Source organism: Thunnus albacares, chromosome 9 (assembly GCF_914725855.1).
Source record: "Thunnus albacares chromosome 9, fThuAlb1.1, whole genome shotgun sequence".
NCBI lineage: Eukaryota > Metazoa > Chordata > Actinopteri > Scombriformes > Scombridae > Thunnus > Thunnus albacares.
In genome coordinates this window covers 12,508,784-12,526,003 of record NC_058114.1, presented here as the reverse complement: position 1 = coordinate 12,526,003, position 17,220 = coordinate 12,508,784, and the positions used below count along the sequence as shown (strand labels likewise).

Sequence of the window (17,220 nt, the reverse complement as noted above, 5' to 3'; positions counted from 1 at the left end):
TCGTGGAGAATTTGGACACTTGATTAAGACCCTACAAAATCCCTTAGTCTCCAGTTATTCAATAAAAGCTCAAAGTGCATAAATGAACAGAAAAACTGAAATTTATTAATGCAGGTCAGACAGTTACAGTACAGTTACTGTACAGCAAACAGTTTTGAGTCGGACCAGTTGAGGAGCAGGCCCTCTTTTGTGTAGCAGGACTGTGATATTACAGCAAACTGTTAACTACACAACACACATCACACATCTAATCTGACTCGCCGCCTGCTTTTGCATCATTGAAATTAAGTGTGAATTAGAGTGGATTATAAATTGGCAGCTGTCCTCTCCGCAACAATAATCATCAGTTAAAAAATAATTATGCTCTGTCCTCGGGATAACTTTTAAACAAACACACATCTTGAAATAGTGTTTAAAATATCAATGTTGTGTTAGTGCACATAAAAGACAAGGAGCTCTCTCCAGCTTGGCCACAGTTTACATGACACTGGTTGTACGACTTCGTAACTGTCACAGATGTGACCGACAAGAATGATGCACGATAGTGAAGAAGGAATGTCCTGGAAACGCTAAACACACCTGGAATTCAAAGTTATTCAGTCCGTCAGCTTCTTTTTACTCCCTTTACATGTTAATGGTTTATTTCCTCCTGTCGAGCTGCTCAGTGGCCACCAGCAGAAGATGGTGGTTGTACTGGGAAGCTCTTGGTTGAAATGTGTGAAGGGCACTGCTGAAAATGGTATTCAGCAGATCTTTGTTTAAGATCAGATGACATGGTTGTTGGTGAGGTTGGTTCAGGTCATTGGGAGCACAAAGGAAGACCACTGTGGACGGAGCAGAGGGGAGGTCGGCCTGTCAGGACCAGGGAGGCTGTTATGGCACAGCTGACGCTCTCTGACATTTCAAACAGTCAACGGCTTCAGTCATCAACAGAAAAGGCAGCCACGTGAAGAAGAAACCATTTCAACTTCAACCACTTGAGTTACAGTGCAGAACACACACACATACATACATTCAAACACACACGCAAACAATTACACATGGGCTTGGTCAGAGTCCAAAGGCTGATTCCAGTGTCAGTAAAGCAGGCCTGTTGGCACCTATACTGCAGCTCATACATATGAAGTGTTATTAATTTTTCCTTTTCTTTACAAATCAGTAGCTCATGGTGGTTGGTTGATCTTTTTAGCTATTTTCTGCTGTTCATTTTACTCACAGCCTTCCTTCCTAAAAAAACAAAGTAATCTCATTCAACTAAAAGTGATATGGCAACTTGCCAAACGTTAGTGACTTATTTCCTAGTGAAAACTGCCAGATTTACCTAGTTGGCTGCTATCATTCAATATAGTTTATACTAAAATGTTAGCACTGAGCAACAGAGCTGAAAATGAAATGTTGATATCCACAGTATGTTGTCATCCTCTTAAGGTTAAATTGATAACAAAAGAGTGAATTCTTTTAACATGATGAAGGGCAAAGAAGGTGTTGGCACAGCTGTGCAAATGGCCTGATGACTATTTGGCAACACTGATGAAATATTGCAACTCAATCTGATAAACTTTATGCTAGGCGCTTATTTAGAGATAAATTGTGCTACACAATAGATACTTTAAAGCCTTCACTGTAGTATTAAGATAAAATAGCCTGCGTCAATGTGCTGACTGGTATCTACAGTGAGCTTTGGATGACTAACAGTATAAAGAGGTGTAGAAAGTCAGATGATTAACAAGATGCAAAGTATAACATAATGCAGAATGATACACTCAGTTTATCCATGTTGACAATGTTATCTGACTCTGTGGTTGCAGCTTTTAAATCTTGAAAAGAATGAACAGCAGAAAATGTAGAAGAACACAAGCCCTGATGTCTGAAACTATGCTGACTGTGTGCAGTGCAGACACCAGAGAGGAACCTGCACTGCTAGTGCAAACTTAAAACATATAAAGAGCATAAAAAGGGGCAGATTTAACACATTTTCAAAACTAAAAATATGTAACCAGGGTCAATCTGCAACTGTGTATTTTTGTAAAACTGGAGACTTCAGAAGATGTGTGGCATTCTGTTACACTAACTGTGAATGTTGTTTTGACTATGAATTAAACTGAATCATTAAAAGTATAAAAGGACGGAACCGACACAGAACGGGAATGGAGAGCCCATTTCTGTCGTGATCACAGCTAACCAAACATTACACAATCTCTATCCAGTGACATAAAACGTAAAATAGAAATGCCAGTTAAATACTTACAGGCATTACTGGAATTGAGAATTAAAAAAAATCAAATTAGTGAAATTTAGAGGAATATGACACAGCTTAAATAAGTAGGGCCTTTACCTACATTAAGAATTCTGCAGGTTGTCACTTTTTGGCTCTTCAGCGTTTGGACTCGACCAGGTCGATCACACACTGTGCTTACGTCAACATCTAGAGAGATGACATTCAAATTCCGAACAGTAGAAAAAAAATTTAACAAAGAACTTTTTCCTTGTTTTTTTTCTTCTCTTAAAGAACTGTACAAGATTATTAAAAAAATCAATAATTAGTTATACATATTTATATGACAACATTGTTTACGTTATATTACTATAAAGAAATACAACTTTTGTGTTGTTCTGATTTAAGATTCAATGCAGTATTCCTTTTCAGAGTGCTGTGGCTTTGCTGAGCTATATCACTATATTTTTAAGCAGTAAACTTATAACACCACTATGATGTGGCTGTATCACCATCATTGAAAATATTATCCCAGTTGTGAGACTGAATGCAGGTTTAATTCTCAGCTACTTACTTTACCCAGAAAAAAATGACTAACTCTGCAGTAGCAATGTCTGGCCACAAGGTGGAGCTAAATTATTGACTTACATACAGGATAACATTGTGTGTTAAATCAGCTTTCTTTTCATGAGTTTTTAGAGATGGAACTCAACAAAACAATGTCAGCAACGACCAATGAACTTTAAATTAACTTCCAGCCTCACTGATGCGTCACCCTCACCTTTCTCATCACCTGTGAAGCACAGAAGGTCAATAGACACTTTCTAGTTCACTCGAACGGTCCAACGGTCCAGTTTGTTCCCTCATTTTTTCAGCTTTTCACAGTCCAGAAAGCCAGTAAGCTCCACTTTGCCAGAGGCAGGAAAAGGAATACTGCATTTCTCCACTGCTTGCTTCTTCAACTTTTGTTCCTCAGCTCTAGTGTGCGTCCTGCAGGGGGAAAGAGACGGGCAGGGTGAGTACTCTAGGCAGGACCTTCCTTTGGAGACGAGGGGGTCTGGGACGTAGAGCTAGTGGAAGAGGAGGCAGAGCTCTTCAGGGATCCCAAAGTCTTGCTGAACCAAGAGTTCTTGGCCGCCTGGATCTCGTTCATCAGGACTCCCCGCTGATGCTCGAGCTCCTGCAGAGTGACAAGAGGAGCAGAGAGGAGTCAGCAGGAGGAGCAGGGAGGAGGAAAGCACTGTGAGTCAAACCTGGACAGGTAATGTTTTTTTCTTGTAAGTCCATCAAAAACACTGCTCTGTGTCTTGATAATTGCTTAATTGTTTAGGTCATTTATCAAGGAAAAGTTCCAAATATTTGCATGTTCAAGCTTCTCTTAAGTGAAGATTTATTACTTTTTCTGTTTTATAATAGTGTTAACTGAATAACTTTGGGTTTTGGACTGTTGGTTGGACAAAACAAGCAATTTCAGGGCATCATGTTGCACTGGGAACTTTTGGTGGGTGTTTTCACTATTTTCTTCTATTTTCTAAATAATTAATCTGGAAAAAGTCATTAATCAATAATGAAAATAATCTTTAGTTGCAGCCTTGATTTAATATTGTATTTTGATATGTTATAATTTGATATTATATTGTGCTTGATGTCCTTTTTCCCACTGTCATTCAGTCATGAGCACACTGAAAAAAGACCACTCAGGCATGTCTAAGACTTAAAGATACCCTGTCTGGAATAATTATTTGAGTCTGATCTGATGTTTGATGGATTTTCCACAAAAGAAATTACAATTAACCCAGTTGAAGATTCTTAAAAGTTTAGAGATATCCAGAATCTATGAATATGCAAATATTTTTAATTCCAAACGCCATATACAAGATCATACATCACTGTAAAGTCCATTCTCAGTGTTTTGTGCACTGTTTCCACATCACGCTTGTGTAAGTTGCATACTAGACCACGATTGGCTCCACACTAGTTGTGATGTCACAAATCATGCTCTTCTTATACTCAGATTTACAATGAGTGCAGAGAAACTTTTTCCCTTTCAGCAGATGAATGTGAAAACAGCCTTTTAGTTTCAAACTCTGCACATACATCATTCTGCACAGTGAAGCCCAAACATCCGAGTGAAGTAATAATAAAAAAAAAACACATTTTTGAGCATAAGGCAACAAAGTAACTCATCTACTTCTATTGTCTTATCACTTATGATCATCAACTATTATTTTCTTGTGAAACCACCATACTGTGGATCATTCTTAAAGTTTTATTCACTTTTTACATACTTTCTATTACTCCTACTGATTTGGTATATTGCCCTGCATCTGATGGTTGCTGATATCATCATCCCTCCCTGCTGCTGCTGCTGCTGCTGCTGACCTGGATGCGGCACTTGGCCTCGACCAGCTGCAGTTTGGTCTGAGCAAGCTCCAGCTCCAGCTGCCTCAGCTGCTCCTTCAGTCCATCCTTCTCCTCATCCATTGGTTCAGAAGCTGTTTTGTTTCCGCCAGGGGACGATGTCTGGAGGGACCCGAGGGTGCTGAACAGGTCTCTACAGTGGTCACATCCCATTACTTTACTCTGCACGGGCAAACCAACACATACATAATGTTAGAGGATGCGGGTTGGTGAACATATGCTGTATAGACATGTGAGTACAGGTAAAAACTATGTTCTTCTGTAAGTACATTCACATGTTCTAGCAAACACATCTCTATGTTACAGGAGAACACATCTAGTCTAGCAGAACACATTATTTTTATGCATTTGGTGAAAATAATATTCTGGATTAGAAGAAGATTAACTGCAAACTCTTAGTCCTGATGTAAAAAAATATGCATCCAATTTATCATCTTAAGTATGATGATGCTGATGAAGACATTGGATAGATATTTTCAGTATAGAGACTTGTGTGTGATCCATCTTTTCCTTTGATTTTGACTTTTGCCTTGTGGCCAGACCCTCACAAACAGGCACCTTAAAAACTAGTTTTTAAAAATATTATTGCGATATACTTAGTGCTCAAGGGGAAGTTTAATTTTCACAGTTCATGCATTTCATCATATTGAAGGCACAACTCCACCCTCCCATTTTCAGCCAGACAATCTTTGTTGAGTCCAAAAATAGCACTGCACAGTTCAGCCATAGCTGACATGCTACAACAGTCAATCATTGCACAATTTAGTAGTTATATTAAAAAAACACTATAACAATGTTGATCTCTGGATTTGGTTTCTTCTCTTGTCTTCATGAGTTTATTGTAGTTTATCATTGCAATATAAATGCCAGTACATTAACAGCTCATGACTGAGCTATCTGAGTGGCACAAGCAGAAGTGTTATATTTACACATATTTCTATCCTGTATACTTTAGAATGATTCCCATTGCAACATCTGTACAATGGTCAGTGTGAGTGTAGTTGTAACACATCACAAAATCAAAATGTCATAATCTTTATCCAGGTTTAAAGTGATACACTGCCACACCCACAAAGAGCAACATCACATGTTTGACAAGGGCTAAACAAACAGCTTGGGATTATTTGTGCAATCAGATTCGTTATGGGTGTGATAATGTACCAAACCGGGCTTGTCTGACTGTCACTATTATGTTAGCAGAATTATAACTGAAAGACAGAATAGTGCTGCAAAATCCTTTGTTGCTCTGATGCAACATATTGTGGCTTTAGTGAGGAGTTTGAAAGTCTCCTAACTTGCATCTGCTGCCCTCTAGAGTAGCTTGTGAGTGCCTGTAATCTCACCCTGACAATGTCCAGCTCTTCTTTTGTGGCTGCCTGCTGTTTTTCCAACCTGGTGCTCAGCTGGGAGCAGATCTGAAACATGGAGAGGAAGTCAGGTTAGATACTGTAAGAGATGATGAATTTAAACTATAAGATATAAGATACACTGAAGTATTTTGTCCAGGAAAAGTCAACAAACCAAACTTTATTTGGTGTCTAGTTACGGTCTTTTCAGCTCTTTACTCCGTGTAAACATTTATTTATTGAGCAAGAAATATGTTTTTGTAGCTAAAATGTAAAAATTATAAGAGTATGATAAAATTCAAGCAAAGCAATAATAAATGTTTTGGATACTGATAAATGCTTTGAATTGTCTGTGTCCTACATGTCATGTCAGAGTTATACTAATGTGGTAAAGTTTCCATAAGATTACAACTATTATTAATTATTTACAGAACAGATGTTTGCAGTTGTATTATTTATTTTAAATTTCAAATATAGCTGATGGAAAATTGTCCAACCTGTTTGTATTCAGCTATGATCGCTGTGGTTTTCTTGATCTCCAACTCTGCTTTCTCCAGCTCCCTCCTGAACACCTCCTTCAGCTGGAGGGGACAGAATAAGATGACAAAATAATAAAATCTTATGTTAATGAGGATGAGAATGACAAAGTGACAGGATGTAACACTGTAACATACTGTGTTTGCAGATGAAAATGTCAGGGTGATAAAATAGCATTGCCAAGAATTAATAACAGTCACATTTCCACCATGCAGGTTTTTGAAATTAATATGTAACTGTGGTTTAGTACTATACTGAATTAATCCCTCTGTAAGAGTTCATAAACAGTAACTTGCCCAATATTGGCCACAATGGCAATCAACAGTAACTATGTACCACTAATTGACCTAAATTCTGAAGATACTATACCTCAAACTCACACAGTACATAAACACAGGAAACCCCAAAGTACTTGACATCATAGAAACCAAAGTGACCCCTCCTATAAAATAAGTCATGTTATAAAGAAATATAAGTTCTAAAAATGCAGATTATTCCTGCGTCAAATGGTAAAAAATAGTGGCCATGATTTTTCGGTGTAGGTTTGATTGAACTGTTGATCAGTAACAATTACACAACCATTGAGAATCATTTACAATGTTGATTATAGGAACTGTTTTCTCAACAACTCTATTGGATCTGTGCTCTAATTACCTAGCGTACTTATTCTGTTGTGACAAGTTGACTTATAGTTACTACAAGCCATCTGCTGATGTTGTTGCATTTTCATTGGTCATTGACTGAAACTAATTAAAGTCATTAATTACTAATTTTGTCTTTCAGTGGAGTTTTAAGTAAATCTAACCAAACACAGTGAAACCATTATGCCAACTTTACAGGAGACATACTGTGCTGCTTTTTTTAAAATTACATGTATTAATCAAAATACAATATCATACCAAAGCTTTGACTCCAAACATTATTGAGCCAGTTGACCAGTGAGGCATGCAGCTTGTTTAGGCTGAGTTTCTCCAGCTTAATGAGCAGGACGTAAACGGAGGGCAGATGTTACCTGAGCCGTCTCCTCCTCCTGTCGTCTCTTCTCCTCCTCTGTCTCCACCAGACGTTGCTTCGTGCTCAGCAGCTCTTTGTTCAAAACATCGGCCTTGTCTTCCGCCTGAGTGCACGTACACACACAAACACACACAGGTCACTCATTACATACCAAATCTGCTCTACCACAGTTTCTTTTTCACCCAACCAGAGTACACAAACATGTTTTCAAATGCAGAGGTGCACCAATCATAGATTTAGTATTTAACTCTGACTTGATGCACCAGAACATTTGCACTTTTTACAGCAGTATTTGCTGATTAATACAGCTCCAAAGATTCACACTGAGAACTGTTTAATGCAGCCACAGTCCTCCTGTGGTGCGGTGGGTTGTTCAGAGAAATGCTTATATGCACCTTGCTGTTCAGGCAGAGTGTTGCATAACCTGGGAGATGCTTGGAAATGCTTTTCCACTGACAGCTGCATTTGTTTGTTTATGCTGATATGGGGTTTTTAATTATCTCAATTTCTGAAATTGTTCTGCTACAAAAGTTTTTTGATGCAGTGCAATTCAGAGATCATTTGCATGCTGCTTGTATTTATGTGCTTGTGTGTGACTGATTATGTTTGTTGTGCATCTTCTTTCTTCTGCTGTACTCAAGTCAGACTTCAAAAAAAGATCTCAATCTCTTTGTGATTACCTGATCAAATAAAGCCATATTCAAAGTGTATTTAGTCTGCTTCCATTTGTGCACTACGTACAGCACAAGAGATGATGGCAGGTGGGAGCAAACACTTCATGTGAACACCACACAACTAGACAAACATTACTGTAAATTATTACATCGTCCTTAATTTAACAAAAAAGTAAGCAGAGTATACAGTAGGTTTGACAACATCCTTTGGAGTTGTTGTTACCTGGTCAAGGTCATTCCGAAGGGCAATCTTACTGGTGACCAGTTCATGGGCCAAATCGTCGTTCTCCTGTTCCAGTCTCATACTGGCCTCCTGAAGACGACGGTTCTCCCTCTGCAAACACACACACACACACACACACACACACACACGATGGCAGAGGCTATTAGTGTCTGTAATGTCAACCGAACATGTAAAAAGATCCGCCTCCTTTTGATAAAATGATACAGTAAAATCAAGAATCTCTGAGAAGTATTTCTTCATCACACTCACTCAGTCTCACCACAGAATATGATGTTTTTCTATCGGGGATGTAATATAAACATTTAGCATCTACAAAGTGATAACTCTGACAACAACAGTTGGACAAACACTTAATTATTCACTTTATGATTTGATGATGATCTTTCTGCAAAAAACAGTTCTGTCTGGGAAAACATTGATCAGAAAAATGTAGAAGTCACTAGTCTATTTGTTCCAATTTTAATTTATTGATGCAGCTTAAAGACCTAATAAAGCTAATAAAGCTTCTGCCTGCCCAGCACCCAAACCCCCCCCCCATCCCACCCACATCATCTTAAAGTCCCCATTGTAGACCATTAGTGGAGTCTCATGACTACTGGTCTGCTGTAAACAGTCTCACATGATGGCTATGCCTTAATGGGACAAAACAGTTGTCACGGTTACGAGAGGTCATCTGACCCTGATATCCTGTCACTTTTACAACGATGTCCTCTGTTATCCTTAATTAACCACACACACCCAAACACAGATATACACACACATATGTATGCACAAATAGTATAAATAAACTGTATAGTTAAGCTGAGCACATTTATATTGATACAAGTATAAAACAACATATTCACAAAGTACAAATACACAATCATCTGAACATCTATACACATAGACACACACAGGTTGATACTTTGGCTCTAGTTCACACCTATGTACAAAAAAAGTGTTGTCCTTTTAGTTCAGCAGATCTAAACAGCTATAAATATTTTTAAAAAATGATCCTATAAGCTGTCGTCAGTAAACTGGAACAGCTCTATCGCTCTGTGATGCTTTATAATCTATCAACAGGTTCCAATGAGATGAAGGGAAAATAATCTAATACTGGTGAGTCCAGTTCAGCACTCATTCACTGCTGTTTTGGAGACAGTTTGTATGCCACTCTTCAGATTCAGTTAATCACTTCCTGTGAGTAGCTACTGTAAGTAATGACTTTCATTTGGGCAAACAGAGAGAAGACCTACATCATCTTGAATGGGAGGTTCTTCTCTGCTGCAGCTGTCCATACTGTACATCATATTTTAAACTAATCAAACATCTGAAGTTCCTCTACTTTTAAACACATTGCCAACAGAGCTACCTCAGTGAACACATCTAAGTCAGACCATCCAGAAAAAAAAAACTGAAAACAGAAACATATCAAAGATTGATGTAAAAACTTTTACTTTAAATAATACTAAATACCATAAGCATAAGTGCAAAATGTCTTGTATTAAAATCTTAGTTGACGCAGAGGCAGCTTACCGTGCTGCTGTCCAGAGTCACAACGTCTTCATATCGTGCTGCAGCAGCACAGACTAAAGTTTAACACATGATCCCGACAGGAGTTTCCCTTCTCTGTCTGATGCTATCCAGCCTCACTCTCTCTCCCTCTCGCTCTTTCCTTTTTTAAAATGCTTTTATTATGTATAAAGACAACCATTGAAAGCAGCAAAAAAAAAAAAAAAAAAAAAGTACCACTGGCACGAAAACTCACACACTGATTTCACACATACAAAACAAATGAGACATGCACAAATACATACACACCCCAAACAGTGCAAATACAAAGAGTACATACCTAAACCTGGTGTATAAAACCAGTAAGCCTGAAGTAAGTAAAGTCCTTGAATGCGTACCCTCAATAAAACGTGAACAATTTAATCTAATGTACCGGCAGGAACATTCCTGCTTTGTCTTCTTGCTCTGTAAGTCTTTCCACTGGCTGCAGAGGAGGTGGCTCTGGTCCAACATCTTATCTACGTTAAAAGTCTTCCTTCCTTCCTTCCCTCCAGAACCAGCAGCTCACAGTATACAGTACAGCGCCATTGTTTATACCAACATATTACTTTTGCCTTTGGGGAAATACATGTAATTCTGGTGTTTTTTCTTGAGATATAAATTTCTTTGGTTGTTTCTGTATTATGATTAGATCAAATACTGGTTTCATTATACACAATGCTTTAATATTTAATTGAACTATTTATTTTATTCTTCTCTTGATATTAATACTAGATTTTATCCTCTCACCATTGCCCTTTTTGTGTTATTTCAGCAAGCATATTCTAGTTTGAAATAAGATCAGAGTTTTACTGAATTCACTGCTGTGTTTAGTGGGGAGAGGGCAGATTTCTTGTTGTTTGTACCTGAACCTTCTGGCTCTTTCAAGGATACAAGTCAATAGGGGCAAAATATTTTGAGAATTTTCATAAACTAAGAAATGCTGTCCCGGCTTTAGCTGGACCACCATGCATTTTTGAGTTTGTTCAATTGGGAAGGATAACACAGCAAAACCAAGTTTGAGATGTTAACTTCAATTTAATACATTATGAAGATGAGGCTTGAAAAAGAGCGGTGATTCAAGCCAGTAGCTGCAAAAAAAACTGGAGGAACAGCTGACTTAGTCAGCAGCAGACTTCCCTGTCTTCCACAGTCACAATTAGCCAGGTGGCTGTAGATGATATTTGTAGATGTCATATGATACAATCGTTGAAACCTCTACACATGCTGATGAAGACTTTCTTTTACAGTAAGTCAAAATGTGATGGTTACCAGCCATGGTCTAAAAAAGGTTATATCCACTGTTAATTGCTTTGGAGTGCTTCTTCTGTCTCCTGAAATGAACTACTATTTGCACAAATGGGGAAAAAAATCATCACACCAGTTTGTACCTGACAAGCAAGCAGCACAAAGTTACATATATCAGCATCAACAATTTATTATGTTGAAAATCATACAGTAATGGCGTTCCTCCCTGCTAAAAGTGGTTTGATATGTTGCTATTTGCTTGCTTCTAGGCAACAAATGTTCTGGGAGCTCTGAAACGCCCATAACCTTTTTGGCAAGAAGCAACAAAAAGAAGAACTGGGTCTTTATTTTAAAACTTATTTACCTAAAAACTTCTTGTTAAAGGAACAGTACAAAATCTTCAATTAAGAATCTATCTATTATTTAGATATGAATAATCTGCAGACAAAATAAATGACACTGAACAGCTCTACTAATGCGAGTTTCTACCCTAGCTTCCCAATTCCAAAGACGAATTTAAAAAATCTATTATACTCTGCCATGAGTAGATTTGTGAAAAAAAACCCAAGAATGACATATTTAAAACAAGAGGAAAGGAAAGAAAACATGTAACACGGAACAAATGAAAGCAAGAGATGCTGTCTGTTGACAGTTTGTGTCTGAATCTCTAAATATCTACCTCACCTCTCCTTTTTTTTTTTATTTACATTTTTGAAGAATCAGACAAAATAAAGAGCTATAAAACTCTCTGACAACAACCCTAAAAATAAATCTGATAGATGTTAGGGTCGATAATGATAAAAGTCAGTGTTGTGAGAAGTCACAAATATTAACAAAGGCACAGTTTGACAAAACAGAGCTGAATTCACAGATTTCTAATCTTAGAAACATGGCTAATTTTAATTCAGCTACTTAAAAGGAGCGTGCATAATAAATTTTATGCCTTTCCTGCAACACAAGGACAGCTCTTTCATCACATCCTTGAAATGTATGAAAGAGGAAGGAGTGTGTAACTTCACCACCTGGTAGGATGAATAAAACAATGTACCGCTAGTAACAAATGCAACAAAATTAAGCTATAAGATATCTGTGTGTCCTACCTGGTATCGATCGATGGGGTCTTCTTGCTGCAGCTGGCTCTCTCTCAGCGTCTGATATTCCTTCTCAAACTTCTTCAGCTTTTTGGTTGGAACCTGAAAACACCAGCAAAGATATTATTTTACTGTAAACTTCATGTACACAAAGTTGCCTCATAAAATCCCATCCCAGTGGTTTGTGGGGAAGGGGAGAAATGTGTTTATTTGGAGAGACAAGATAAAGGATTTGCACTAAAAGCACCATTTTGGCTTTTTTAAAGGATTTTCAAAGGATTTGATCATGCTCAGTAGTTGTCGCTGAGATGTTTCCTCCTCGGCTCTAAATTTCTCAACAGGATTAAAACTAGTGACCATCCAACAGCAACCCTTCTCTCAGTGTTGTCATCGTTCCTTTCTGGCCTTCTCCCCGAGACACAAATTCACATTTCACCAGAGGAGTCAAAAGTAATTCCCAGCCTGCAGCAGGTAGGGGTGTAATGCTCAGGAACACTTTGATAGGGCTTCAAAGAACAGTATCCACCTATCACTCATACTACACTGCCTTTTTAATGAGGTATGTCAAAAATGTGTTAAGATGCTGCAGGATTTTACTCGATGTTGATATAAGCAATAGAATTCGGTTTTGAAATCACCAACATTAAAAGAAACTGAAAGCGTGAGAGGTCACCACACCCAGCAAAGACATACACGGATAACTGTGTAACACCAGGTCAAAACTAACTGAAGTATTTCTCTATATAGCTGCTAACATTTTGCGGCATTGTGGTTTGTGCTGCACAGTTTCCATTCTCCACTCTAGCACAATCTGTTCTCTCAAGGTTTATGACCAGAACATGTTTCTTTATGTTGTTCTCTACATGTGCTATTTTCACACTAGATATGATGTGGAAATGCAAGAAACCCATTGCACATACAATATGCATTACACTACATACAGACAGTACTACACATTTGATTGTAAACAAGCCAGTGGCCATTAAGAATTCTTCCCAGATATCAGAAACTTTCGGTTCACACTACGAGCTACACTACCAACATATCAGTGTAAGTCAGTTCATTTCCTCCTGAGCTGAAAGACAACAGAAACTGGTACGACGTGTAGCCAAAACTGTCCTAACTTTGTTGTGGTCACTAGCTAACGAAAGCTGTTCAGGTTAGAACTTAGCCTCACTTTTCTGCTACCAATGCAATCTCATTTTGCCACTACTAAACACAGGGCTTGAAGGCTGCCATTATGTCCATATTGAGTAACACGTTTTTAAATATACAGCAAAAGTTATTAATCCATTTTGATGCTGTTAAATGTTTGTTCAAATCATGTTTGTAAAATGGAAAAACACTCACTCTTCAATTATATGTGAATATTCTTGTAATTTATATGTTCAAAAATACTGATTGTACCTTCAAAATCTTCTTCATGTTGGGAAAACAGCTCCAGCTATGTTCATTTTCTTCTTTTTATTTTCAATGCATGAATGGTGTCTAACTAAATGCTCCTCAAATAGTCATATTAACTTATTAAAATAATCTAACTTGATGAAATCAGTCAGAATCAGTTTTAAACTTATGACCTTAGTTATGGCAGAAAGGCCTCAGAAAGTTGAGCTGCGTTCACTGAAGCCTGTCTAAGATCTTTTCATCTCAAAAAACTACCAGGCAATGCAAACACAAGTGCAAGTGCACAAGTGCATTTTTCATGCACTCTGCATCTGGAAGTACGGTTCACATGAAATAAACATACCATATACAGTATCTGCCAAAAACATAAGAAACTCAGTAAGGAAGAAAATTATTGTTGTTTTCTGTGAGGCGTCTATAACCATCATGAAACTCCTTTAATTCATAAAATACTACTAAGACTTTCACTCCAAGTGATGCAACGAAAACACCAAAAATACAATATCAGCTCAGTGGTTTTAAGTAAACAGCAGTAAAACATGAGACAACACTGATGACCGAGTGATATTGAACTGCATGTATGTGTGCGTGTCTGCTTCAGGTGGGTGGTAATGTTATCTCCCCTGAGTAGGAACGGCGTTGCCATAGCGCCCACCGTTAGGGCTGGGAATTCCAGGTCAATCTCTGTCACATGACCACTCCTCTGAGACTGGCATGAGTATATTTGTGTGGGCATGTCTGTGTGTGTCCTTTATTGATTATGGAGTCTAGGACCTGATTCACTGAGAGGTTTATATTTCTTCATTCATAAGAGATAGAAAGGAAACTGAATAATACAAAGAATACTTTTATCCATCTTTGCTGCTAACTTTCCTTCTTCTGGTAATTTCAAACAAGCCAGAATCCAACAGGTAAAACACATTTTCTTGTGTGGAAGAAAAGTTTAACAAGAAGTGCAAAAGCTGGGTACAAGTTTCTGTTTCAGTGCAGTCAGAGGAGGAGAACATACTTTAACTTTATTTTATTTAATAGGGAATGTCAGAGAAGATTACTTTAAACTTGAATTTAGCATCTATTCATATTGTCCTCTGTATCTCAAATGTTGCTGCTGGGACAAATAGTTTTTCCTCCAAAATCAATAAATGGCCTTCCTTTCTTCTTGTTTAACTTTGAATTAAATTTATTTACTTCTTCACAGTCTGCTTCAGTCTGGCATCTTCACAACTGATAAACTTACTTTATAACTAACACTACTATAAACATAATTTACAATGACACTGTGACTATTTTTTATTTTTTTTTATTTTATGTTTCTCCTCTCTTTTTGCCAGATGCAGCCCTTTATCTTTTTCTAGTCCATCAGTCTGATTTGTTTTTCATTTACTGGCCTTGTTAAATAAATCTTGACACTGACAGCCAGTTTGGTATTAAAAAGGAGCTTGAAATTTACAGCATTTCACAATAGTTTGACCACACCCGGGAACAGAAATGTCCATGTCACAAATGAAGTACATCCAGGAGGCTAAGTAAATAAAATGCCCCGATAACATGTCAGAAATCTGAGGACTTTAAAGTTGATTTCCTCCATAAAACTAGCTGAGGGAAATAAAACTACCTCGGCTTGTCATTACCTGTCCTCACCACTGACCTGTGGGTTGACCTTTATGACACGGGAACCGCTGAGGAGAATAAACGTCACACTGTAATCTATCTAACGCACAATTCTCCGGCAGATAACAGAATTCAGTCCCATTCTTTTGTTATCTGTGTGGGAAGAAAGAGCAGCTTGGTCCCTGCTCGCTGGTTAATAAACGTTTTATTGTAACAAAACAATGCAGACAAACTGAACGTGGTGTTCTCCTGCAGGCACCAACAGTGTCACTTACACACTCATAGTGCTGTGAGATGTTTTGGATGCCACCGATCTACGTTTAAATCCAGTTTCACTTGTTATCATGTTTTATTCTCAGCTATAGATTGAGGAAGTGAACTGCTGTTCTGTAACAGAGAACCTTTTTAGTTTCTGAAAGTTGACATTTTTGGAGATAAGAGGATTTTCACCTGCAACATCAACAAATTGTCAATATGTGTGTAATACAGTAACTGTTTTATCAGAGTTGTTTAATCTGACCACTTTAATGTCAAACACGGTCTTTTTTTTTTATTGTTTGCCTCCAAAAATGTGTTCTTTTCAGAGTGTAGGACGGCCTCTCAAAAACAGTTTACCTCATTATGGTACACTTAATCTCCTTTTAATTCTTCTTGCAGTGGGAGTGATGGAATTCTTTTACGGCTCGATACATCAAACCGACCTTAAATTTACGAAGCTCATGTTTCACACAGTGCAGTAAGACTATAAAGGCAGCTCTTTCACGATCATTTGATCAAGTTGCTGCGGTTTTCTAAGCAATATTCAACACAACACGACGAAACTTTATTAATAAGGACAGACTTCCCCCTCAGCTCGCTTGTGTAAAATCTGTACACATATCACAGTCCAAGTTTAATGACCAAAACATAAAATATATGCTTCAGACACAGAGAAAGAGAAGGACAGAATGATGTGTGCGGTTCTTTTAGATTTTATACACCTCCAGATTTTCTGTTTTGGTTTTGAGAGTCCAACAAACCCACACGTCCCTTAAACCAACCTCTCTCTTGTGCTTTCATCTCCTCTCACATACTCATTTAACACCTTTAAGCCTTCTCCTATCAGCTACAGATGTACCAGTCATACTTTCCAAGCTTCCAGTATGTAATGAGATGGTTTGACATAGATTTCTGCAGGTTAACAAAACTAAACTGCCAGTACGTGTGATTTTTCTTCTTCACTTACACATATGAAGTTAAGTTGTGAGAAATCCAAGAAATTTGCTTGTAGTAAGTGGAAATTACCATGTAAGTCATTTCAGAACCGTAGACTTGATGGTATTTTCTTATGTGATGTCAATGTTTCTTTCTTCTTCTTTGCTGTATGCGTTGCCATTTCATGCTGCAGTGACTCAGTTTCTCCATCATGATTTTGTTTAAATTAGTCTCTGTCAATATTAGAACAATGTTCTTCACTATGAATCTAGTGAATCTGAATTAGTTGAACTGAACGAAAGTGAACCATAAGTCCTCGATACACTAAACCCTTATTGGCTGAGAGGAGCAGATTTTAGAGATCAGGGTCAGCTGGAGAACAGCTGCTAGTAGGGATTCAGTGTTTTGCTCAAGGACACTTCAGCATGTTGAGGGGCTGAAACTGGGTCTCCTGAGGTCAACACTTCATTACTGCTATAAAATATACAACTTCAATGAGGAAGAAGAGGTGTTCCTTCTTGATTTATGTAATTACACAACATGAAAAAGAGTTTTTAATTCACATCTTATAACATTCACCTTTTGTTTTACAAGCCGGTAAAGCTTTAGTGTTCTCTTTGGATTACACAATAAAACAGGAGTCACTGACAGATAGGCTGAAGTCTAGCTACTGATTATGCAACCTGCTGCT

The 17,220-nt window shown here is 37.8% G+C and overlaps 1 protein-coding gene across 3 annotated transcripts in view; it reads right to left on the bottom strand.

The window, feature by feature from the left end:
* Window positions 1-79: 79 nt before the first annotated feature.
* rabgap1l (RAB GTPase activating protein 1-like) overlaps window positions 80-17,220 on the bottom strand; it is a 129,021-nt gene continuing 111,880 nt past the window's right edge. For 2 of the 3 annotated variants that reach the window (XM_044361350.1, XM_044361351.1), the window contains 7 exons: window positions 12,330-12,422; window positions 8,431-8,541; window positions 7,532-7,636; window positions 6,480-6,563; window positions 5,980-6,051; window positions 4,598-4,798; window positions 80-3,395 (listed from right to left, as the gene is read on the bottom strand). In XM_044361350.1, the coding sequence (XP_044217285.1) occupies window positions 3,240-3,395; window positions 4,598-4,798; window positions 5,980-6,051; window positions 6,480-6,563; window positions 7,532-7,636; window positions 8,431-8,541; window positions 12,330-12,422 (822 nt within the window). In that variant the 3' untranslated portion in view covers window positions 80-3,239. The remainder of the gene's footprint in view (window positions 3,396-4,597; window positions 4,799-5,979; window positions 6,052-6,479; window positions 6,564-7,531; window positions 7,637-8,430; window positions 8,542-12,329; window positions 12,423-17,220) is intronic. The other variant, XR_006404876.1, reaches the window with a different exon arrangement.